The 25,743-nt window shown below is 40.9% G+C and overlaps 1 protein-coding gene across 2 annotated transcripts in view; it reads left to right on the top strand.

Annotated features, from left to right (window-relative positions):
• LOC149165351 (uncharacterized) overlaps nt 1-25,743 on the top strand; it is a 325,800-nt gene that overhangs the window by 99,614 nt on the left and 200,443 nt on the right. For both annotated transcript variants that reach the window (XM_089431120.1, XM_089431121.1), the window contains 2 exons: nt 9,034-9,084; nt 9,190-9,241. In XM_089431120.1, coding sequence (XP_089287246.1) covers nt 9,034-9,084; nt 9,190-9,241 — 103 coding nt within the window. The remainder of the gene's footprint in view (nt 1-9,033; nt 9,085-9,189; nt 9,242-25,743) is intronic.

Consider the following 25,743-nt stretch of genomic DNA (forward strand, 5'->3'; position numbering starts at 1 on the left):
ATCTCGACATCAATTCTTCAAACCCTGGAATTTGATCATTGTTGAGTATGGTGGTTCTAAATACACACCACTCAGGTGGGAGTCCTCCAAGGGTGGTGAGAGTAAATTCCTTGTCAGGAATGAGTTCTCCAATCGAGAGTAGATCATTCTTGATCTCAGTAATCCTTAAGAAATAGGATTGAATGTCCTCGTCCTTGCCCTTCTTAATATCCTTCAACTTATTATTGAGAAATAAAATTTGATTAGCATTACTAACCTTGAACATGCCAACCAACCTGTTATAGATCTCCTTGGAGGTCTTTAATTCGGAAATAGAGTTCACCAGATGCTTGTCAATGGAATAATCTTCTTCGCTTTGACTTCAACCCTATTGTACTTGGTCTTCGTAGCAGCCGGTGCATTTGAAGGAGGCTCAAGGATTTTACCTTGCACATAATCCAAGGTCAAATTAAGAGACATCTTCCATCCATGATAGTCAGATTTATCATGGAGCTTGCCTTCAGCTGGGAAGTAGGATGAGGAACCCATTGAGCCTTTTGTCCTTGTCCAACTGTCTTTGGTGATTGCTCTTTCACTCTTGCTTGGGCTTTGTCTTCACCTCAACTTTGGTACCATGTTAATTTTAGGCAACAATGGTATGTTCTTATGCTTTAGAGCAATTTTACTTCAATTTATTTATTAGCCCAATATCAATATCCAATTTAGCAATCACATCGACATGATAGTAAAATGCAGATAGAGCATAAACATAAACAATAGAAGACATGCCAAGACAAGAGGACACAAGATGTGGCACCAGCCAGGGACAAACCCCAATGTGGGGAAACCCTTGATCAATTCTTCTTATAGTTTTCAATAGTTCAGCAGAGAGAGAGATAGTACAATTTACAAATCTGACAATTTATAACAACAAAAGAGCCCTAACCAAAAAAGTCAATGTTGGTCAGTAGGGCATCTTTGACCCTCAACAATTTGGTTAACTTCAGTCAACTTTGGCCTCCAAACAACAAGATGAATCAGCCCTAAAAACAATCCAAAATTAGCCTAGTCAAAATCTGGTCAAATAGTCAACTTGCTATCAGCCCTAGCTGTAGTCAACGCTGGTCAAAGTCAACGTTTAGCCTCGATTTCTATGCCCAGAAATGCGGCCTACTGGGACAGAGTTCCTCCACCAAAAATTGCAGTCAAAGATGGTCAACGCAACCCAAAAACAGTTTTTGAAATTCAGTAAAACTTGGTCAACGCCAAGAACAGAAAATTTGCCTTCCTTTCCTTCGCATGCATGGAGAGAGAGAGTGCCCAGAAATCCGTACCCAATCAATGAGGAGAGAGAGAGATGTGTAAAAATGAGTGTGTCCAAATGAGGCGAACTCACCTTCTATTTATATGCAACGTTGATGATGAATAGACGTGACTATTGGGCTTCTGAGCCTACTTAAGTTTGCTGGCCGACCTTGACAATTTGACCATAATCAAAATAAATTCATAACTTCATTTGTACATGTCAGAATCGGATGATCTTTAGTTCAATCCTACACCTTTCGGAGAGAGGAATCCAAGAAAAGTATCAGCTATCATAAATAAGATGAGCCATGTGGAGTTTGGCCCTAGTTGCCAATTTTAACACTTTCTCCACAAACCCTAGGGCTTTTATATATCTTTCAAGATTTACCTAGGGTTTACAATCTCTTGGGCAAATAACATTATTAAGACAAAACCCTTATCACAGTCAACATCAATCTGTTACAATAGATTTCACCAACAAATTATCTTTCCATATCCAATATATCCAAAATCATGGAATCTTCATGCCTCTACATATGTGATGAAATCAAGGATGATTCATCCAAGCAAGTGTATCAAGATTAATGGTCCGCTTTGCCTTTATCTAGCAATGTAAATAAACAACATCCTCTAGCCATAGCAGGTAGAGACACAGATACAAATTTCCAAGTAATATTTGATGAAAGTAAGTGTCTTCAAAGGAGTAAATGGCATTCCATTGTCTTCTATAGCAATTTTATAAGAGAACTTGTTCCAACGAACTTCAAATGGTCCAACAAATTTTGTCCTCTGCGTAGTACAACTAGATGATCATCCTTGGTCCTTTCAAACCAAGTAACTTGGCTCCCTCAAAAACATTGTAGCACCAATGACACCCTGCTTCTGAATATAGTGCAACATCTCCATAGGAAACACAGGCTCATAAAGGCTAGGCTATTCAAGTCATCTACATCAAAAGCTTCATCAAGGCTTTCTTAGTTTTAAAATGTCTCAAAACTCTCTTGTTTTGTGTGAAATCCAAATATCATACTTTATTAGTACAACAGACATAACAAACTTTATTACCTGGTAATCGATGAAGAGCACACTTTACAGGCTTCAATAATCATACAATGAACAATATTTATTGACCATAGGCTGCCAATCTCCGACTGTCTATTTGTTGTCATTGTTTAATTCAAAGCTGCACACTTTGCTTGTTCTACACTGATTAGCTTATTATTGCACTAAGATACCTTTGCTTGCTCTTATTCCATAGATTTGAACAATACACTATGCACTCCACCATTATACACAAAGCAGATCACCATATACAAGGCAGTTGATTTGGGGTAGCATCAGATGTGCTCTAGCCACGAAATTTGGTGGAGAGGTTAGGGCACATGAGATCTCCAATACCCAGAAAGGGTTTGGGCAGATTCTAAACAGTTTGGGAAATATTAAAGTAATTAATATTTTTAATGGAGTCCTTAAGTCTAAACTTGGGGAAATTAAATTATTAATGTGAATTAATATAAAACTGTGTTAGAATGGTCCAAAAGACATGGATCAAGCCAGATCTAATCTTAGCCGTCCTTTACGGACTTAATCTCAGCTGTTGATTTGTCGACGAGAAAAGTATAGGAGGAGGCTTGAGGCTCACTTGGAGAACACACTAGAGTGATCAATCATTCTATTCTCTAGAGCGGGGTTTGTTAAGAGAGATAGAATCAGTGATTAGTTGCAGCGAGGGTAGTGAGTACGAGGCAGAGAGACAGGGACAGTGCCGAGAGACTAGCGCAGAAGCAGAGAGAGGTAGATGCAGAGCCAGAGGGAGCCACGCAGAGGCAACAGAGACTGTGCAGAGCCAGAAGGGCCTGCGTCATCCACGCAGAGGCTGCAGGAGTGACGCAGAGAGCCAGAGAGGCTGCGCAGAGCCTCAGTAGGCTAACGCAGAGGGCAGCAGGGCTGCGCTGAGCTTCAGATTGTGTTGGAGAGGGATTTCGTTTAGCAATTTTTGCGAATACCTGTTTCCGAAGAGAGGTATTGCTGCCAGATTTTTTTTATCTCTGTCGAGTTAGCCAGTTTGGCACCCAGTGTACTCAGAAAAGAGCTGCTTAATAATAAAACCCTCAGATAACTGCACCAGTGTTCCCGCATTGGGTTTTTCCAGGGACATTAGTCCAAAAATAACGGTGTCATTTGTGTGCTTATTTCTATTTCCTTCAGTTGATGATATGCAATATGTTGAGCATGCACCTGTATTTATTTTCAGTATTTACATGGTAAATAACTTGTTAATTAACAAAACAAGTAGGTAGGAATAAATCAGTAAAGTGCATGGAGGGTTTCCAACTGTTAGATTTAGAAACTTCAACATGGTATCAGAGCGTGGTTGTAGATCACAGGAGAACTAAGGTCATCAACAGAGCAGAGGCAACAATAGCAGAAAATAGTTGTCTGGAGTGACAGAAGATGTACCTAGCAGCAAAGCAGCAAGGAAGGGGTGACGTAGTGCCTGTGTCATCAAGTTCGAGCCAAGAAGAGGCTGCGCAGAGGCTGAAGGAGGCAAAGACAGGCTCACGCAGAGGCCAGGAGGGCTGACGCAGTTGGCTGAGGGAGCTAGTTTGCCGGTGCCGGGACTGCACAGAGCCTAGGAGCTCTCACCTTCAGGTTGCTGGGGTTTAGGAGGCTGTGGGTAAGTTGCAGAGTGGAGCTGGTGGGGTACTATAGTTAGAACAGTACCTAACAGGGCAAGGCCAAGGAGGAGGGAGTTGCTACCGAGGGTTTCTAGTCGAGAAATCCGGATTAGTGGTGCAGTTGCACAGACGATCAGAGTAGGGGGCATCTCGACATCGGTAGAAGGGTTTCTAGGAGGGAAATCAAGGCTCAGAGGGAGTCACATCGAGAACTTCCAGGAGGGAAGTAGAAGAGAAGCATGGCACTACATGGAGTAAGAGACCAGGACAGACTGGACGGAGCCTCAAACTTCGCAGTTTGGAAGGCTAGAATCTTATCTGTACTTGACAGAAATCGTGTCAAGCACTTCGCCTTGAGGACGATAGCGATCCCAATTGACCCAGCTGATAACGACAAGTATGAGGAGGCAATGGCGAGGGCCAAGAGCATCATCCTTGACGGGGTCAAGGACCATGTAGTACCACACATTGCCGAGAAGGAAACGACAAATGAGATGTGGGAGGCCCTAAAGAAATTGTACCAGCATACTTCTGTGCAGAGAAGGATGTTACTAGAAAATTAGTTGCGGTCATACCAGATGAAGAAGGGAGAACCGATCGACACCTTCCTCGGTCGACTGAATGAGATCCGGGATCAGCTGACTTCCATAGGGGCCACGCCGGATCAAGAATTGATGGTGAGAACAACCCTGAACGCAGTCTCAGAAGACTGGGAGGTATTTGTCCAGAGTATATTGGGCAGAGTGACCCATCCACATTGGGAGGAGATGTGGGCGGCTCTTCGCCAAGAAGAGATCAGAAGGCTAAGCGAGGCGATAAACAGCGACAAGGGGATCAAAGTCAAGGAGGAGGAGGATGTTGCCCTAACATCTGAGGGAAAGCAAGAGAAACGGAAGAAGGACCTCTCCAAGATCAAATGCTTCCACTGTGGGGAGCTGGGTCATTATGCGACCCAGTGTCCAAGGAAGAAGAACAAGGGAGAGGCCTCCAAAACCAAGGCAGCGCCAACAAGGACAGAGAAGGAAGTGGAGACAAACGATGACTGTGCCATGAGTGCACACATGCCACTTGAGCGGAAGTGGGGAGACATCGAGCTGTAGTCAGATGGACTACAAGCGATGAGGGGTAGGATCCTCGAGGTACCCAACCTCTTGGATTAGACCATGCTATGGGAGCCCCGAAGAGGAGTAGCAGGACTGGCGGATGTGGGTAGAGACGGATGCAGATGAAGCAGCAGAGAGAGCTACAGTGTAAAATTCCCAGGACAGCGCGAGGCTAGCAGGCTGCAATAGTGCGAGAGGCACGAGAGTGTTGCACCAGTGCAGGATGGCATTGAGAGGTGTGCAACGGTGCGAGATGCAGTGAGTTGTTGTAGCAGCGCAGAGGGAGCACTTGTTAGCGGTAGAGGGAGCTTCAACATCAGGAGTACTCTAGCCTGACAGAGAGGTCAGAGTTGGGAGATCAGTTACTTACTTCTCAGTAACTGAGTTGCAGTGCAATAGTTAGCAGTGGTAGTGCTATGGGCAGCACGATGCAACATGATGAGAGGAGATGCAGTGTAGATGCAACAGTGGTAGTGGCAGGGCCATGGGCAGCAGCACAGATGCAGAGGGAGCTGTCGTACAGATGCAACAATGGCAGTGGTAGAGCTATGGGCAGCAATACAGGATGCAACAGTGCAGAGGATGTTGGGCAGCAGGCCTAGCATCAGCACAGGGACCAATGCCGGATGATCAGGGTAATACTCAGTGAGGAGTATTGCTAGAGCATAATCCTCGCTAAGAGGGAGTGTTGATTTGGGGTAGCATCGGATGTGCTCTAGCCACGAAATTTGGTGGAGAGGTTAGGGCACATGAGATCTCCAATACCCAGAAAGGGTTTGGGCAGATTCTAAATAGTTTGGGAGATATTAAAATAATTAATATTTTTAATGGAGTCCCTAAGTCTAAACTTAGGGAAATTAAAATATTAATGTGAATTAATATAAAACTGTGTTAGAATGGTCCAAAAGACATGGATCAAGCTAGATCTAATCTTAGTCGTCGATTAGGGACTTAATCTCGGCCGTTGATTTGTCAATGAGAAAAGTATAAGAGGAGGCTTGAGGGTCACTTGGAGAACACACCAGAGTGATTAGTCATTCTATTCTCTAGAGCGGGGTTTGCTAAGAGAGATAGAATCAGTGATCAGTTGCAGTGAGGGGCAGTGAGTACGAGGCAGAGAGGTAGGGACAGTGCCGAGAGACCAGCGCAGAAGCAGAGAGAGGCAGACGCAGAGCCAGAGGGAGCCACACAGAGGCAACAGAGACTGCGCAGAGCTAGAAGGGCCTGCATCATCCACGCAGAGGCTGCAGGAGTGACGCAGAGAGCCAGAGAGGCTGCGCAGAGCCTCAGTAGGCTGATGCAGAGGCCAGCAGGGCTGACGCAGAGGTCAGCAGGGCTGACGCTGAGCTTCAGATTGTGTTGGAGAGGGATTTCGTGGAGCAGGCTTTTTGAATACCTGTTTCCGAAGAGAGGTATTGCTGCCAGATTTTTTTTATCTCTGTCGGGTTAGCCAGTTTGGCATCCAGTGTACTCAGAAAAGAGCTGCTTAATAATAAAACCCCCAGATAACTACACTGGTTTTCCCGCATTGGGTTTTTCCTGGGACATTAGTCCAAAAATAACGGTGTCATTTGTGTGCTTGTTTCTGTTTCCTTTAGTTGATGATCTGTAATATGTTGAGCATGCACTTGTATTTATTTTCAGTATTTACATGGTAAATAGCTTGTTAATTAACATAACAAGTAGGTAGGAATAAATCAGTAAAGTGCATGGAGGGTTTCTAACTATTAGACTTAGAAACTTCAACAAAGGCTTCTTCGTCGCATTTTCAGATTCAATAGATCATATTCACTCTGACTCATCATGTCAGCTCATTACACTCAGACCGTCGCACTTGGTAGCATTGCCTGGAATATATCTTGTCATTATCACTTGGAATATATCTTGCCATCATCATTTAGACTTGATATTTCTTGCTCGGATTATAGCCCACATTGACTATTGCATACAATTATATTGATTACACAATGTACATGATTGATCGGATCATACCATCGCCCTACACCAGAGATCAGTTTTCGTGTTATCATTTGCAACATATTGGAGATCATACCCAACTTATTGCCCTCATGCATTTGCTGGCCATTGCATAGATCACCACTCAAGCCATCACTCAATTCGAAGATCCATACCTTGCTATAAACTTTAGGTTTCTCGGCCTCTTTTAGGGCTTGACCTTTCCTCAGAAATTTCTGCGCAACATCCTGAGGAACTTTGGCCCTCCACAGCAAACTAAACTGAGGCTTGATATGCCTCTTTCCAAGGCTCGGTCCTCTCTTGTACACAGAGCAAAGACAGACCTCAACAGAATATTCTGTCCCCTTTTTCTCAGCCTGGACAGACCTTGGTTAGGGCATGGATCACACAGAGTATTTCGGTGGCATCTTCTCCTAAACTTGGCCTGAACAGAGCCCAAACTAGGGCACAGAGCTTCCTCAGAGATTTCGTCCTACCTTCCTGGGCAAACTCGGTTTCCTTTCCATAAAAGACAAACTGTAAACTTAGCTTTTCTCCAGCTGCGGCTAGGGCACACTTTTTCCTATAATAAGCTGCCTTGGCAAGGCTGCTCTTTTCAAACCATAGCTCTGATACCATACTGAGATTTAGGGATTTTCAAGACTGGTAATTACTTCCAATAATTTCATCATTAGATTATCTTGCATCACAATCATTATTAAGCAATTACACATAGAAAATCTTCAACAGTAGAACAATAATGCCAGTAAGAACAAGAAGAGACAGCCAAACACAAGAGACACAAAATTACCCTAGGAAAACCCCAAACCAGGGGAAAACCCAGCAACCTTTTCTAAGAGAATTTGTCCATTTCAACAAGAGATACAATCTGAAATTTTAGTCAAATAAAGTTAAAGTGACCATCAACCAGAACCAGGTCAAACCTGGTCAAAATGTCCATGAGCCAAGTCATCCTGCTGCTAAGAAAAATTCGGTCTGTCTCAGAGAATGATTCTGCCCAAAACTCGTCTGCCACAGATAATCAAACTTCACATTATGCCTCAGATTTCGTCCTTGATGAGCCTTAGACTTTGTCCTTCTTGTGATCCTAAATAAGCCTCAGAACTCGTCCTTATTATGCCTCAGATTGGTCTGAATTGGTGATCAAATAAAGGGAACGGATGGTCTATATATAGTGATCAATAAATCCCCAAGTGTTGTGACTTTAGGAGTGAGTCGACATGAGCTTGAGGAGCTGACCTGTCATTTTGGAGGCTATATTTATACTTAAAAAATTCAAATTTTCTTCTTTCAAGGCCGACTTTAATATTTGTCATTTCTCTTTATTTTGGAGCGCTAGGATCAATCATGAAGACTGACTGTAGCTACAAAACTTCAACAAGATAGGGGTAGAAGGACAAGTGTTTCTGCTCCATAACTTAGATTGTTCCTCTGAGAGGCCACTGTCCACAGCTAAGTAAACTAAAGTTCTGTAATCTACACTTCTGATTGTATTAATATGAATTCACACCTTTTCTTTACCTTTTTGTATACTTTTTGGAAAACTTCGTGGTGGATATTTGAACTTTATAAGTTTGTAGTATATTTATATTGGAACACACACATTGCATGGGAAATTTGTGTCACCAAAGGTGCATCAAGACCCTCCTCATCTCCTGAAAATGAGATTTTTTCTCATGTCCATGACGTTATAAGCAGATAGCAAAATATAAAAGCATAATATCTGTGAATGGAATTTTTAACTGCTCATTTTTGGGTCTTTTGCTGGCTTCTGTCAAACTTCAAACTGTTCTAAATCCAGTAAATGTGCTATATTTATTTGAAATATATTGAAATCATATTGTGTGCATGAATGCATATGACTAGATAATGTAAATAAAAAGATGAATTGTTACTAACAGGGGTGAGATAGAAAACTTATGATTTGGCTGGAAATTTTTATTGACTTACATGGGCCGGGATTTCAACCTACTCTTAACATTGTTTTGTAGGAGGCAAGCAGTTGGAGCCTAGCACCATTCATGCGAGATAGCTTTTCCATGGTATATACTTTTCAAAGGGGGTCCCTGTTTTTTGGGCTGTGGATTTAATTAAATATCTATTCTGTATTCAAAGATTATTTCATTTTTCCATTCGTGATCAAGCAGATTGGTACGGCCATTGGAGGAAGTGCGAGTGCATTTTATGGATTTAACCATGGTAATGTAATCGATCTTCAGAACTCAATTTAGTAACTCTGAAAAGCAGAAACATAGAATGCTAATAGAAATAATTATGTAAAACCTAAAGAGATGGAGTTTTTAAAAAATTACTTGATGTTAATTCGAGAGAAAAAAAATGAGACTGTAGAGGATAAGGTTGGAATTTGATCAGATACCTTGAATTTCTCAAGTAGAATTGCTCAATGTTTGTGAAGCCTGTTTGGAAGTTTATTCATAGGCAAATGGTCTGAGCTCAAATTAATAATTTTTCTAGATATGTGGTGTTGGAGAATGTAGTAGGGCAGCTATTATTCAATTTCTCCTTAACCTTAATAATTGCTTGTGAACTTTATTTATCTTCTTGTGTTTTTTATTAGATCTTTTCATCAAACAGTTATCAAGAGCAAAAACAATAAAGACTATGGACACTAGTATTAAGCTCCAAGCCAGGGCAAAACCCCTAAGGGGAAAACCTGAAAATAATCTCTTCTCTTCTTATAGAATCTGCTTCAAATGAGAAAACTAAGACCCAAAACCCTAGACCAAGTCCTCCTCCAAGCACGAAGTCAACCCTCCAAAAAACCCTTTCAATTAGGTCAAAGATCAACCAAGACAACAAGAGTGAATCTTGCTTCAACCAACTTCCAACTTCAACTTCGCCCCCTAGCTTCGACTTGCAACTTTGGCCTTGCAGTTGCTGCGGAAACCCTACCTTCTTCGTACATGTGAGAGAAAATAGCCCAAAAACAGATTTTCCTTCTCTTTGGCTTCCTCTTGCTTCCTTGACCTTTGCCCTGATTTTATTGATGTTTCGAGCTTCAGATCAAACTTTTTCTTGAGAGATCAAATTGGTGACTAAGTGAGGTCAAATCTGCTTCTATTTATAGGCTTTTCTTGAGGTCAAATTCTCTTCTTTAGGTCGACTTGTCATTTCTAGGGCCGACTTGTGCTTGGAGGCTCGTAGGACTTTCTAGACTCGAAATCAATATCTTTTACATGTTACAACTTGCCCGAAAGGGTCTTACATAATTGACAAGGATTCTCTTGGCTCAAGAAAAAATTTCTTTTGACATGACAAATCCTAGAAGCATGAAGAATATGCTTAACCTAGATGACCATCAAAGTGGAGCATGAAACCCATGCTTAAAATAATATTTTTCTTTCTTCTTTTTCTTGTAACATAAATATACATAATGACTTGAGTACATTGACAATTATGAAGACCGAAACTGGTTACATTTTCCAATGCTTCCTCTCAACTAGGGAGTTATTCATAATTGTACAACCAGTACAAGGTTATTCTCAAACTGAAGAGTTCTCATAAGAAGAGTTGGATTGGTAAGCCATCTTTAAGCATCAACATCATGACCAACATTGTCAACATAGTAAGGCCTTAACTTGACAAGCTCTTTCTTATACAAGAGCATAATGCTAGGAGGCTTTACGTGAGATACCACACTACCTCTACAAGGTACATACCCCATCCGAATGTTCACTAGGTATGCCCTTTTAGGACTATTCTTGTCTTGGCTTCCCAATCCTCAAAGAATATCGGTCTTCTTCGACCACTCTTGTCGTGGATACCTGTCCAATCCTCAAAGAGTGTTGGTCCACTTCCTCAGATTTTCTATCCTCAAGGAAATCTTAGATGCTTATCCAATCCTCCATTCTCCCTCCATGGCCTTCACTTAGATGTACGACTGTTAGTCCTAGCCTAGTGCATGACACATGAAGATAATAAAATTGTGATGTTTAACATCACTCCCTCTCAACCAGAGAGCAAATCCCTATTCCCACTTGATTTAAGGAATAGATCCTTGCTCCTTCACAAATGATAAGGAGACTTCATACTCCTCTAAAGTATAGAGGAGACTCTTTCCTTTCAATTGGAAAGTCATAACCACAAGCTCTCTAGCTTGTTTCCATAAGTGCATTAGGTACCATTTCTGCATGGAGATAGCTGCATGGCTCCTTTTTTTTTCTTTGTATCTCATCATATTGAGCTTCTTTCTTCTTGGATGCAGTGGAGCCATCTTCTTCCTTTTATCTTGTGACAGGATTCAGGCCATCAACCTTTCATATCACTTTCCTTTAGTCATCATCAATGAAGGCATTGTATTGAGCCTTCCAAAATAGAGTCAATCATAGCTCCCTCTTAAACATGAAAGTGATCTTGGATCAAATTATCTTCTTACACTGCTACCTTTTAATCCCAAGATGATGATGTAAACATCTTGACTACATAATCCTTCAAGGATTGTCAAAACCATTCACTCAATCCATATGTTCTTTGAATCGAGTTCAACACCAACAGTTGATCTTGCCTCATCTACCATTATGTATTTTTGCAATATCCTTTCATGTAGAAAAACAATATGTTAACTAGATAACCAAAATTAGAATATTAATATCAGACTTACCTTATCATGATGGCCCTCTCATCAAAGTATTAACTTACTTGAGTCCTTTGAGATCAACATCCTTTCGCATGATCCATCTCCATATTGTACAAGAATCCTTCTCCATGCATTCATCTTAATCTAGGTGCCCATGGATCGAACTTGATTACCAAGTTATAATATCTTCCTTGGAGTTGTCATTGTTAACTCCCTTTCTTTCTTCCGGAGACTATACTTGATGTTGATCAACATTGTCATATTTATGCCATGCAATCTTGTGAGAGAGTCTTGATCTCCATCCATTCCAAAGCATGTCAAATTTCTTCTTTCGAGCATCATGCAACCATATGGAAAATTTTACTGAGCATACTTTTATATCCAACTCTTTTTGCAAGATTCTTGTAGATATGAACCTTACCTTAGAGAAGAGTTACTTAAAATATGCATACCTTTGCTTCCATATAATCATCTAGCCATCCTTTCTTGAACGAGCTTGCTTCTTGTACCTGTTGAAGTTATGTTCCTTTTCTCAAGAGCAAAAAGACTTCCATTATACCCTTCATATTGCAACTTGACCATCTGCATTCCTTCATCCTTCAGAAGTATTGTTTCTGTTGACACCTAATCTTTGGGATTACGTGAATCCATGTAAATGTTGTAAATAAGAAAATAAGGAGAATTATATGTTGAAGAGACACTGGGAGATGAAACCCAAGAGTCTCTCCCTCCATGTATATATCTATGATCAATCTCAATGCAAAAAAACAATTTTCTTTGAGGAGTTACCTCCTGGCCTGACATGGTATCAGAGCACAGGTCCCAGCCCCCATTTTTGGCTTCCTTCCTGCCTCTGTTCTGCATTTCTGTAGATTGACATTTCTCTACAAAATTCCGTGCATTACACTAGTCGAGACCGCATTCTGTTCTAATCGTTGAAGAATTGAATTGTTGCATTGAGGCATTGCTTTGCCTCCTGTGAAGATTGGAGCGAGTTGTGGTGCTGCCTAGAGGTGTTGTGTGATTCTATGGCGTTTGTGTGTGGTAAGCCTGTTTAGAAGCCTATCTGTTCGATGGTTGATGAATGGAGTAACTATGTTGCGCTAAATATGTTATAAAACCCGTGTATCTCCATAGTAAGCTGTGTGATTCATGTTCAAGATTCAATGGCGTTTGTGTGTGGTAAGCTTGTTTAGAAGCCTGTCTATTTGATGGTTGATGAATGGAGTAACTGTTGATTTCTGGTAGCATCAGATGTGCTCTAAGCCTCAAAATTTGCAGGGAGGCTAGGACACATGTATTCCACAATACCCAAAAATCGTTTTGGGAAATTCCACCCGGAGACAGTTTTATTAAAATAATTAATTATTTTTAATGGGTGCCTAAGTCTAAACTTAGGAAATTAAAATAATTAAAGGGTATTAATCAAACTGAGGGTGAAACTTCTAGAAGAAGACGAGGATCAAGCCAAAATGATCTGAGCCATTGATTAGAATCTAATCTGGGTCATTGGTTCTCAACGAGAAGATTATAAGAGGAGGCTTGATGGGCATTTGGAAATCACATCGGAGAGAGATCAAGAGATCGAATTTCTCAAAGAGGGCAGCGCAACAGTTGCTAGAGAGAAGATCGAAGTGATTTATTGCAGTGAGGGGCAGGGATAGTTCCAGTTGGAGGTTCCTGATCTGGGAATACATCATAGAGAAGGCAGAGGGAGATCCAGAAGAAGCAGCGCAAAGGCCACGCTGGGTAGCGTAGGTTGACGCAGAAGCAACGCAAACCTGAGAGGAGATTTGTATTTTGCTGGAGAAGTAGAGTTTTGGAGCCAGAAGCCGGGGTGTGAGATCGGGAGGGCAAAAGTTGAAGTTCCAGAAGAAAAATGATCAGCCAGAAGGAGTGACGCAGGCCCCAGAAGCAGTGACATAGAACAATGCAGTGATTGCGCAGAAACTACGTAGAGGCTACTAGGGGCTAGCCATTTAGTGGTTGGATCAGTCTTGGATCGCTAGTGATAGTGTGAGGTATCTCTCACTAATCTCTCTGTCAGTCAGATTCTCTGTATTGGATAGCCAACAAGGCATCCAAAGATTGTATTCAGAAAACTACTGCTTAATAATACAAACCCTCAGCTGTTGCACTGGTTTTCCTACATTGGGTTTTTCCGGGGACATTTGTCCAAAAATAACAGTGTAATGTGTTGTGTATTTCTTTCTTGCTCAGTTTCTTGTTTCCGCATTTAATTTAATTGGTGAAGGTTGTAGTGTATTAGTTTCAGTATTTGCTGTAGGATGCAGTAAATAATTTGTTCAGTAATTAACAAATAGAAGGAACTTAATCAGTTGCTGTAGTAGAAATTTGGGCTTCCAAATTTTCACATGGTATCAGAGCTGCAGGTGAAGCAAGAGAGCAAAGCTGGAAGAGCCCAACGCTGAAGAGAAGGAGGGTTGAAGTGCTGCATAGGCAACAAATCGAATCCCCAGAGGGATTGCACAGTCCAGGCCAGGAGGGAAAATTTTTCGAGGAAGGTCTCTCTCTGAGTGAGTCGATAGAGAGGTAAGACTTCCAGATCAAAGTTTGCCAGTGTCAGAGGGAGCAGCGCAAAAGCTTCAGTGCAGAGGAGGTTACTGGTGTGACACAGTTTTCTGTAGCAGTTGCTGGGGTAGAAAAACGTCAGAAGGAAGAAGAGAGACATTGTTGAGGGAATTCTTCCTCAGAGGACTTCCAACCAAGAAGTCCGAATTCTCATTTGCTGAGCAGCAGCAAGGAGCAACAGATCTACTAACTCCAGTAGGGAGTGCGTAGGCCAGCCCAGCAACAACGCAGAGGAGAGAGGAGGCAGTTTGACATTTCGTTGGTAGAGATGGCAGCTAATGGGTTGCGAGATCAGGATTGGTTGGAGGGTGCATCCAACTATGTGATTTGGAAGGCAAGGATCTTAAAACCTATGTCAACAGTGTGGTAGCTGCACCCGCAGATCCAAATCCGCTCAAGAAGTACAAGACTGAAATGGTTAAGGCCAAACGATTGATCCTCAACAGAGTGAGAGATCGCATAGTGTGTCACATTGCCAGCAAGGATATTGCCCGACAAATGTGGGAAACATTGGCCACACTATATGAAGGATCTTCTGAACAACGAAAGATGTACTTGGAGCAGAAGATGAGATCCACGCAGATGCAGAAGGGGGAATGCATTGATCTGTTCCTAACAACACTTCAGGAAATCCGAGACTCATTGGCAGCTGTGGGTTCAACACCTCAGCCTACCGAGATGGTGAGGCTGGCCCTGAATTCAGTCTCAGAAGAATGGAAAGTGTTTGTCTAGAGTATCCTGGGCAAAGAGAAATTGTCAGATTATGAAGGGATGTGGGCCGCTTTTCAGCAGGAAGAGATGAGGAGAGACTTAGTCGAGTGCAAATGTGATAGCAGCAGCAACAGTGGGACGAAGACCAAGGATGAGGAAGAGAATGCAACCCTGACATCTAAGGGGCAGCAGGAGCAGCTGAAGAAGAAGAAAGATGTTTCGAAGATCAATTGCTTCCAGTGTGGTGAACTTGGTCACTACGCTACACACTGTCCTCTCAAGAAGGACATGGACGAGAAGCATGATTTGAAGGCTGCATCTGCAAAGATCGAAGAGGAGGAGTTTTCCATGGTTTCCTAGATACCTCTAGGGGAGAGGTGGGGTGATCTAGTATTGTAGTTCGAAAAAACTACAGATGGGCATGATCCTTGAGGAGTCCACCTCTTGGATCAATACCTTGCTATGAGAACCCAGATCAGAAGTAGTAGGATGGACTAGTGTCAGTTGGTGCAGAGGAGTACCAGAGTGACAATTGTAGTGGCTAGGAGTGCCAGAGACTGAGCAACGCAGAGCAGAGTTGGCAGCAGTGTAGTTGGCACAGTGCAGAGTCAGCAACAACGCAAAAGAGGGTCAGTGCAGAGACTAGTAGTAGTCAGAACTCCAACAATAGATGCATCATGCTAAACACTTGTTCAGTAATTTTGGATGCTTTTCCATTGCTGATGCAGTAGCAACAGTAGTTGGAGAGAAGGTTGCAATGCAGATGCAGTATTGACAGTGGCAGTGCCAACAACAACACAGATGGAGAACTTATGAGGGTTGCAGTACCGATGCAGTGTTGGCAGTGGCAGGGTCAGCAACAGTACAAATGCAACATTTGCGCAGTAGTTGGTGGGTAGTGATGTCAGACATCAAACGCAGAGGGAGATGTTACAGAGAAGGGTGATGCTTCAGCAGGTTGCATTACTAGAGCACATTCCTCGCTAAGAGGGAGTGTTGATTTTTGGTAGCATCGGATGTGCTCTAAGCCTCAAAATTTTCAAGGAGGTTAGGACATATGTATTCCACAATACCTAGAAATTGTTTTGGGAAATTCCACCCGGAGACAGTTTTATTAAAATAATTAATTATTTTTAATGGGTGCCTAAGCCTAAACTTAGGAAATTAAAATAATTAAAGGGTATTAATCAAACTGAGGGTGAAACTTCTAGAAGAAGACGAGGATCAAGCCAAAATGATTTGAGACATTGGTTAGAATCTAATCTGGGTTGTTGGTTCTCAACGAGAAGATTATAAGAGGCTTGATGGGCATTTGGAAATCACATCGGAGAGAGATCAAGAGATCGAATTTCTTAGAGAGTGCAGCGCAACAGTTGCTAGAGAGAAGATCGAAGTGATTTATTGCAATGAGGGGCAAGGATATTTCTGGTTGAAGGTTCTTGATCTGAGAATACATCGTAGAGAAGGCAAAGAGAGATCCAGAAGAAGCAGCGCAAATGTCATGCTGGGCAGTGTAGGCTGACGTAGACCCTGAGAGGAGATCCATATTTTGCTGGAGAAGTCGAGTCTTGGAGCCAGAAGCCAGGGTGTGAGACCAAGAGGGAAGAAGTCGAAGTTCCAGAAGCAAGACGATCAACTAGAAGGAGTGATGCAGGCCCCAGAAGGAGTGACGCAGAACAACGCAGTGATTGTGCAGAAACTGTGGAGAGACTGCTAGGGTCCATCCATTCAATGGCTGGATCAATCTTGGATCTCTAGTGATAGTGTGAGGTATCTCTCACTAATATCTTTGTCAGTCAGATTCTCTGTATTGGATAGTCAGCAAGGCATCCAAAGATTGTATTCAGAAAACTACCACTTAATAATATAAACCCTCAGTTGCTGCACCGTTTTTCCTGCATTGGGTTTTTCCGGGGACATTTGTCCAAAAATAACGGTGTAATGTGTTGTATATTTCTTTCTTGCTCAGTTTCTTATTTCCGCATTTAATTTAATTGGTGAAGGCTGCAGTGCATTAGTTTCGGTATTTGCTGTAGGATTTATAAATAATTTGTTCTATAATTAATAAATAGAAGGAACTTAATCAGTTGTTGCAGTAGAAATTTGGGCTTCCAAATTTTCACAGTAACTATGTCTATGCTAAATTTGTTATAAAACCCGTGTATCTCCGTGTATCACCGCCGGTTAGCAGGTAGGGTGCCCCCGCACCTTGGTTCTGAGGCCACCATTCTAATCTTGTCCTATCGATTCCCAAAAGATCCATTTCCCACATTTCTTCAGCCACAGACACGAGGGTTTCTGTGTTGAATGGGATAGACGACGAAATACATTATGGTAAATCTCAGGATAGAGTTGTATGGACCATGTGTCGGTCAACATCATGCGTCTATTAGGGTTTGTTCAACTTGAATATCACAATAAAGGTGGCTAAATTTGTTGAAGGAAAAGCCTTTAGGGGATCTTCCTTGCAGAAGTTCTTTCACATTTCTGTACTGGGCACTATTTTTTGTAGGGAAACTATTTACATCCCTCAACATATTTCTTTTGGATTTGTTATGATACTGGAATCTTGGAACAGTCAGAGCAGTTGTCGTATAGTTCTTTGCTGAACAATTTGTTGGCTTGATGAGATCGTTATCTTTTGTGCTACCTATGTTCATTGAACACGTTTATATGTTGAATATGCCACTTGAAGATCGATATGGAGAAGCTTTTGTTGTATTTTAGAATCATGAGTATCAATGTCAGCAACACTCCATGCCTTGTATCATATCTACCATATTTGTAGCTTAGTCGATTTTTACCACTGCATCTTACTGCTTTACATCTAGTACACCTTTAATGCTGCAACCATTCTTTTGCTCCTCGTATAACACCTCCCTTGACTCTGCTGGTAACACCTTCCCCATACATTGACTCCCCCTCCACCAATAACCCCTCCCCCATATACCACCTTCCCCATATAACCCTTTCCCAAGTAATAACTCTGTTATATATATATATATATATATCAGAGTGCATTTTTTTACAGAAATTACCACTAGAGGTGCATTTTTTCACAGTATTATGCAAGCATAATACATTTTTTACACAATACACTGTTTTTTTTTTTGGTAAGCTTGGTAGGACTCTCCGATTTTCGTGTTTACATGTCCATTATTCACTCCACTACCGGGGGAGGGTAGCACAAGATTCGCACCGAAGATCTCCGGTTCGGTGAGACTTCATTCCACGACCATCGCCACTTGAGCTACCCCAGGCGGACACAGTACACATATTTTAAAATGCATTCACTGATATCAATTGTTGGAGTAGTTCTCTCTGGAAAAGAGAACTATCCTGAATGGTCAAGGAAGATAAAACACACTCTCACTCTCATTTTCAATGAGTTGTGGAGAGGAGTTTGTGAAGGAGAAGGATATAATGCACCTGCAAAGTCCACTTCAAATAAGGAGATTGCCATTTGGGAAAATAAGAACAACAAGGCCTATGCCTTGATTGCAGCATTAGTAAATGAAGAGGTGAGTCGCCATATTTCGCCATTTTCAAATGCCTTTGAAGCTTTAACGAAATTGAAGGAATTGTATGACTCACACTCTGAACTTGAAGTTGTTCAATTGATGATTAAGTTGTTTAGTCTTGAATTGAAAAATGATGACCCTCTTGCCTTAGCATCAAAAGTAAGATCCATTATGCATGATATAAAAGCCACTAGTTTTGAGATAGATATTCCTCTCATAGCTTATGTCAAGGCACTATATCCCACCTATTCACATTATCTTGAGTCATTGCAAGAAAGTGGAAACCTTAAGGAGATTACCTTTGACTCCCTTGAGAAGAAATTCACTGAGAGAGAAGGCTTTTGGGAAGAAGACAACTTCTCAGTCTTCTGAAGAAGCTGTTAGTCTTGCACATAGAGAGAAGGGTCATGCACACGAATCTTCTAGAGGAAGAGGTGGCCAAAGAGGAAGAGGGAGGAGGAATTTTAGAGGCATGGGGGGCAGATAGTTCCAAGGAGAAAAGTCTGATCTTCATTGGATATGTTGCAATAGACATGATGCATCCACATGCAAGTTGCCTTGGAACAAAATTGAGCAGGAAAGAAATGAAGGCAAAAGTAAAACCAATGACAAAGGAAAAGCACCCGAATATGCTCACTATGTTGAAGCACATTGTAATACTGGAGTAACTGAAGACTATTTAATGCTTCACTTGCTTCTTGAAAAGATGATTGGTTGCTTGATTCAAGAGAAACTTGCCACATGACTTTTAGGAGATTTTTTTGAAGAATTCACCGATAATGTTGATGGAGCAGTATATTTTACAGACAAATCAAAACTCAAGCCATCAGGGCTTGGCACCATCAGGCTCAAACTGCCTGGCCTTCCAGACTTTCTTCTACATGATGTTTTATATCTCCCAGAGCTGAGGAAAAACTTGCTGTCTTTGGTCCACATCCGCCAGCAATGACACTCCATTCATATGTTTGATGGCAAGGTTGAGGTCAGAAAAGCATCAAATCATTCACTTGTTATGATGGGGATAGAAGAAGAAAGACTTCTAACGCTGCAAGGAACCTCTGCTCGTGCACAAAACTTCTCATATAGTTCTCATTATGATGAAGGTACATTTCCATCAAGTCTTTTATGGCATGCTAGATTTGGACACTTGAACTATGACAACCTTCGTTTTTTGAAGAAAAATGGTGTTACTGGTTTGCCTATAATTCCTAGGAAACTTAAGCAATGTGATGTTTGTATTCTAGGAAATCACAAAAAACAATCTTTTCATGATTCTCATTCCAGAGCACATTGAAAACTTGAACTCATTCATTCAGATTTATGTGGCCCAATGCCTTTTCCTTCTGCAAATGGTACTAAATATATAATGACATTTATTGATGACTACACCAGAGTGTGCTGGGTTTATTTACTGAAGAACAAATCTGATGCTTTTGAAACATTCAAGAATTTTCGTGCATGGATTGAAAATGATGCACAATATCATATTGGCTCTATTTGCACTGATAATGGAAAAGAATACACTTCAAATGAATTTGAAAACTATCTTCGCCAGCATGGGATCAAACATCAAACAATTGTGCCTTATAATCCCCAACAGAACGGAGTAGCTGAAAGAATGAACAGGACAATCTTAAATATGGTACGTTCCATGATGTTTTTCAAGAATGTTAAACTGATGTTTTGGGCTGATGCAGTTCTATGTGTTGTGTATATAAAGAATAGGTGTCCATCTAATGCTATAAAAAACAAGACTCCCTATGAAATGTGGTATGGTCACATTCCTTCGGTGAGGCATCTCAGGTTCGATTATGAGGCTTGTGGCAAAAGGTTTTGCACAAAAGGAAGGGGTTGATTATGAGGAGGGATTCTGAGGCTTGTGGCAAAAGGTTTTGCACAGAAGGAAGGGGTCGATTATGAGGAGACTTTTGCCCCCATAGCAAAATGGGCTACCATTCGGACACTCTTTGCCTTGGTAGCACATAATGGTTGGAAAGTCCATCAAATGGATGTAAAAACTGCTTTCTTGAATGGAGATTTGAAAGAGAATGTTTTTATGTCCCAACCAGAAGGATTTGTTGTGAAGGGTCAGGAACATAAAATATGCAAGCTTGTAAAATCCTTGTATGGCCTCAAGCAAGCACCGTGAGCCTGGTATGAGAAGTTAACTGAGCATATTCTGAAACTCAACTTCAAACATTATGATCTTGATGATGCAACTTTGTTTGTCAAGAAAGTTGGCAAAACAATTGTATATCTTGTGGTGTATGTAGATGATATTTTGATGACAGGGAACAATGAGAGCTATATTGCATCCATAAAGAAGGAATTGAGGAAAGGTTTTGAAATGATAGATTTGGGCTATGTTCACTACTATCTTGGTATTGAAGTAACTCAACATCTGAAGTTTATATTCCTCTCTCAGAAGAAGTACATTGGAGATCTGTTGAACAGGTTTGGCATGGCTGAGTGCAATCCTTTGACTACTCCAATGGAACAGAACTTAAAGCTCACATCCACTGAAGGAAAAGAATTTGAGGATGCAACAAAGTATAGACAACTTGTAGGAAGTCTCAACTACCTGACTACTACCAGACCAGACATTTCATTTGCTGTTGGAATCCTCTCTAGGTTTATGCAAAAGCCTTGTGAGGGACATTAGTCTGTTGCGAAAAGAGTTCTAAAGTACTTTAAGGGAACTTAAGACTTTGGACTTAAGTATACACAGGTGGGCGACTTCAGCTTGATTGGATACTCTGATTTAGACTTTGATGGAGATAAAGAAACTAGGGTATCTACTTCAGGTTATGTTATGAGTCTTGGATTAGGAGCTGTCTCTTGGAAGTTACGCAAACAATCAATCCCAGCGGATTCCACAACTGAGGCTGAATATGTGGCAATAGCTGAAGAAAAAAAGGAAATTGTGTGGCCCAGGGAAATTCTGGAAGATTTGCAAAAGAAACAAGTGCATTCAACTCCTCTCATGATTGACAACACTTCTGCAGTAAAGTTGGCAAAGAACCCAAAGTTCCATGATTGAACGAAACACATCAATACAAAATACCATCTGATTCGACATCATGTTGAGGCCAAGACAATCCATCTACGCATTTGTTCCACAAATGAGTAGATTGTAGACATCTTCACCAAAGCGCTTGGAAGAGAAAAGTTTGAAAGATTCATAATGATGCTTGGACTCACCAACATCCCTTCAGATTAAGGGGGGGAATGTTGACACCTAATCTTTGGGATTAGGTGAATCCATGTAAATATTGTAAATACGAAAATAAGGAGAATTAGAAGTTGAAGAGACACTAGGAGATGAAACCCAAGAGTCTCCCTCCATGTATATATCTATGATCAATCTCAATGCAAAAGCACAATTCGCTTTGAGGAGTTACCTCCTGGCCTGACAATTTCTATACTAGATGGAATATATACTAGTCATGTCATAATGCTATTTCCAAGAACCTTTCAAAGTGATGGTTCTTATAGGATCTTGATGATCCCTCTTGTGAAAATTCTATCACTGCAGCAACTGATTTATTTTTCCTACTTATTCCACAATAAGTTATTTATGAAATTACTTCAATAAACATTAAAATAAATATTGTTGCAGATATCACACCGTAATACATAAATAAACATATGCACAAGCATTAACACATTGACACAGATATTTTGGACAATAGTCCCCGGAAAAACCCAATGTGGGAAAACCGGTGTAGCAAGGGAGGATTTTATTATTCAACAATTCTTCAGTACAACAAGGTGCCAAACTGGCTTACCCACAGAGAGAAATAATTTTCCAGCACTTCTCCCAATCCTAGCGTCAGCCCAACTGACCTCTGTGTGGTTCTCAAACCCTCTGTGTCAGCGCCTGCTTGACTGCGTCAGCCCTGGGCCTCTTTGTGTCACCCACGCAGGCCCAGCTAGTGACTGCGTAGTCTTCTGCTGCCTCTACGTTTGCCTCTCCTGCCTCGGTGCTGATCCCGAGTGGCTGATCTTGCTTCTCTGCTCCGTACTTGCTGCCTCCTGACTGCTCACCAGACCACTGGTTCAATTTCTCAGCTTACCCTGCTTTAGAAATCGAACTAACTGGTCTCCATCAGCGTGTTCTCCAAGTGACCCTCAAGCCTCCTCTTATATTTTTCTCGTTGACAAATCAACGACCGAGATTAAGTCCCTAATCAACAGCTAAGATAAGATTCGGCTTGATCCATGACTTTTGGACCATTCTAACACAGTTTTATATTAATTCACATTAATATTTTATTTTCCGTAAGTTTAGACTTAGGGACTTCATTAAAAATATTAATTATTTTAATATCTCCCAAATTGTTTAGAATCCGCCCAAACCCTTTCTGGGTATTGGAGATCTCATGTGCCTTAGTCTCTCCACCAATTTTCGTGGCTAGAGTACATCCGATGCTACCCCAAATCACACGTCTTTGCAAAATGACCACCTCTAACATGATGTTAGAAAATACTTGGATGAACAACTATATGCAATATGGTTCCAATTTTCTCATTCCTTTTAAAATAGATGATATTTCCCAAAGCAATTGATCAATTAGATTCTAATTTTTCTACTACCACATGCTTTTATCTATGATGTCATGCTTTTACAAAAATCAAGACTTCTTCTGGAGAATGCAGGAAAACATGCTACTCTACTTTCTACTTAATAAAAGAAAGACAAATTTCATAAAGAACCCGACAGAGATGCGGCTTCCTTCAATAGAAAAGATCCTTGGGATCTTCTCCTTTCAACTTTTTCTCATTTTCTCCCTTTTCTTTAGCTATGTGAGCTTCACTTCTTTCCTTTCTTTTGTTGTTTTGCTTGTTTGGAGAATCCCTCTTAAATTGACCATACTCATTGCATCCAAAGCATTGAACCTTTGACATATCTGTCTTTTCCTCGAACTTTCCAAACTTCCCTTTCTTCAACTTCTTGGATCTAACAATAAAGGTTCGAGACTTTTCATTTGATTCGGTGTCATCCTTTGCCTTGATCCTGGATTCTTCCAAGATACGTTGAGCCCATAACTCATCAAATGGTGTAGTATCCTTCTTAGAGTATATACTAGTTGCAAAATTGCTCCAATCAGGTGGCAAAGCATTTAATACACAAATGGTCATTTCAGAGTCGGAAACAATTTCCCCAATCCCTTGCAATTGATCCCTTATTTGTGAGATCTTCATGAGATAAGTGGCCATGTCTTCATCCTTTGACTTCCTTATTCTATAGAATTGATTTTTCAAGGAAATCTTTTGACCTGATGTACTTATAGAGTACAACTTTACTAACTTATCAGACAGAGCCTTGGATGCCTTCAAATTAGCGACAAAGGGAACAAGATGATCTGTAATGGATTCAACAATGATCCTTTGTGCCCTCACTTCGCCCTTGTATTTTGCGAACTCTTCAGTCTTTTCCTTGTTTGGTTCAACTACTTCACCAAGGACATATTCCATGACTTCATTTTCTGTGAGTGCTAAGCCAAGCCTCTTCTTCCATGCTAGGAAGTTTGCCAATCCAACGAGCTTGTTGCTTTCCTTGCAAAATGTAGCCATGTGATTTGTAGATTTAGACATAGAAGATAATATGATACTTGTCAACCAAGAGTCCTTTCCTTTTTGATGATGTCACTAACTATCTTGATGTTTTCAAGACCTTAAAGAAGACTTAAGCAATGGTGCCTTTGTATAGCTTCAAAGAGTGAATGATGATCCCGAGATTCCTTGATGCTTCTTCTTATTCAAGATGATGCACTTGAGAATCTTCAATAATAACTTGTCCTTCCTTTCTTCAATGAGAGCTTGGTGATGAGGTCTTTTTCAACAAAAACTTGATGTAGTAACCCTCTTTTTAAGTCAATAGGTCTTCTTCTTCTTTGTCTCCTTCTGCAAATGATTCCCCTTGATAAGTAATTCCTTCTTATGTCCACAAGATGATCTTCCAGTTGCCTTCTCTTTGTTCACCTTAGCTCTGATACCATGTTGGAGAATGTAGTAGGGAAACTATTAATTCAATTTCTCCTTAACCTTAATAATTGCTTGTGAACTTTATTTATCTTCTTGTGTTTCTTTATTAGATCTTTTCATCAAACAATTATCAAGAGAAAAAACAATAAAGACAATGGACACAAGTATTAGGCTCCAAGCCAGGGCAAAACCCCTCCAAGGGGAAAACCTAGAAAGAATCTCTTCTCTTCTTATAGAATCTACTTCAAATGAGAAAACCAAGACCCAAAACCCTAGACCAAGTCCTCCTCCAAGCACCAAGTCAGCCCTCCAAGAAGCCCTTTCAATTAGGTCAAAGATCAACCAAGACAACAAGAGTCAATCCTACTTCAACCAGCTTCCAGCTTCAACTTCGGCCCCCAGCTTCGACTTGCAACTTCGACCAACAACTTCAGCCCTACAGTGGCTGCAAAAACCCTAGCTTCTTTGCACGTGTGAGATAATGTAGCCCAAAAACAAATTTTCCTTCTTCTCTTTGGCTTCCTCTTGCTTCCTCGACCTTTGCTTTGATTTTCTTGATGCTTCCAGCTTCAGATCGAATTAGTGACTAAGTGACGTCGAATCTGTTTCTATTTATAGGCTTTTCTTGTGGTTGAATTCCCTTCTTTAAGCCGACTTGTCATTTCTAGGGCCGACCTGTGCTTGGAGGCTCATAGGAATTTCTAAACTCAAAATCAATATCTTTTATATGTTACAACTTGCCCGAAAGGGTCTTATACAATTGACAAGGATTCCCTTGAATCAAGAAAAATATTCTTTTGACATGACAAACCCTAGAAGCATGAAGAACATGCTTAACCTAGATGACCATCAAATTGGAGCATGAAACCCATGCGTAAAATAATATTTTTCTTTCTTCTTTTTCTTGTAACATAAAATATACATAATGACTTGAGGACATTGACAAATTATGAAGATTTTGTCTTTGAGGTTTCTGCGATCTTCAAATTTGTGTAGATCATCTTCTGGATTCATCGCATTAGTTTTCTTTAGATCGACGTTTCGAACCAGCAACGGTGGTTCATCTTCAGGATGTGAAAGAATGATGAAAACCGATCTTTATTTCTTTTAATAAATGGTTATGAGATGCTTTGCCGACATATATTTCATTGATGAATCTCTGCACCTCTTTAGAAATGTGAGATCAGTGTTCTTTTTCGTTAAGAGCAATCTGTAGAGTTAAGACTGAAACTAGTTACATTTTCCAACATGTGATAAGGTTTATTCATGCAGAAGATGAAGTCTATGTCTAG

The sequence above is a fragment of the Pinus tabuliformis genome, chromosome 5_1 (genome assembly GCF_031772625.1).
Source record: "Pinus tabuliformis cultivar Carrire ecotype Pingquan chromosome 5_1, CPIR1, whole genome shotgun sequence".
NCBI lineage: Eukaryota > Viridiplantae > Streptophyta > Pinopsida > Pinales > Pinaceae > Pinus > Pinus tabuliformis.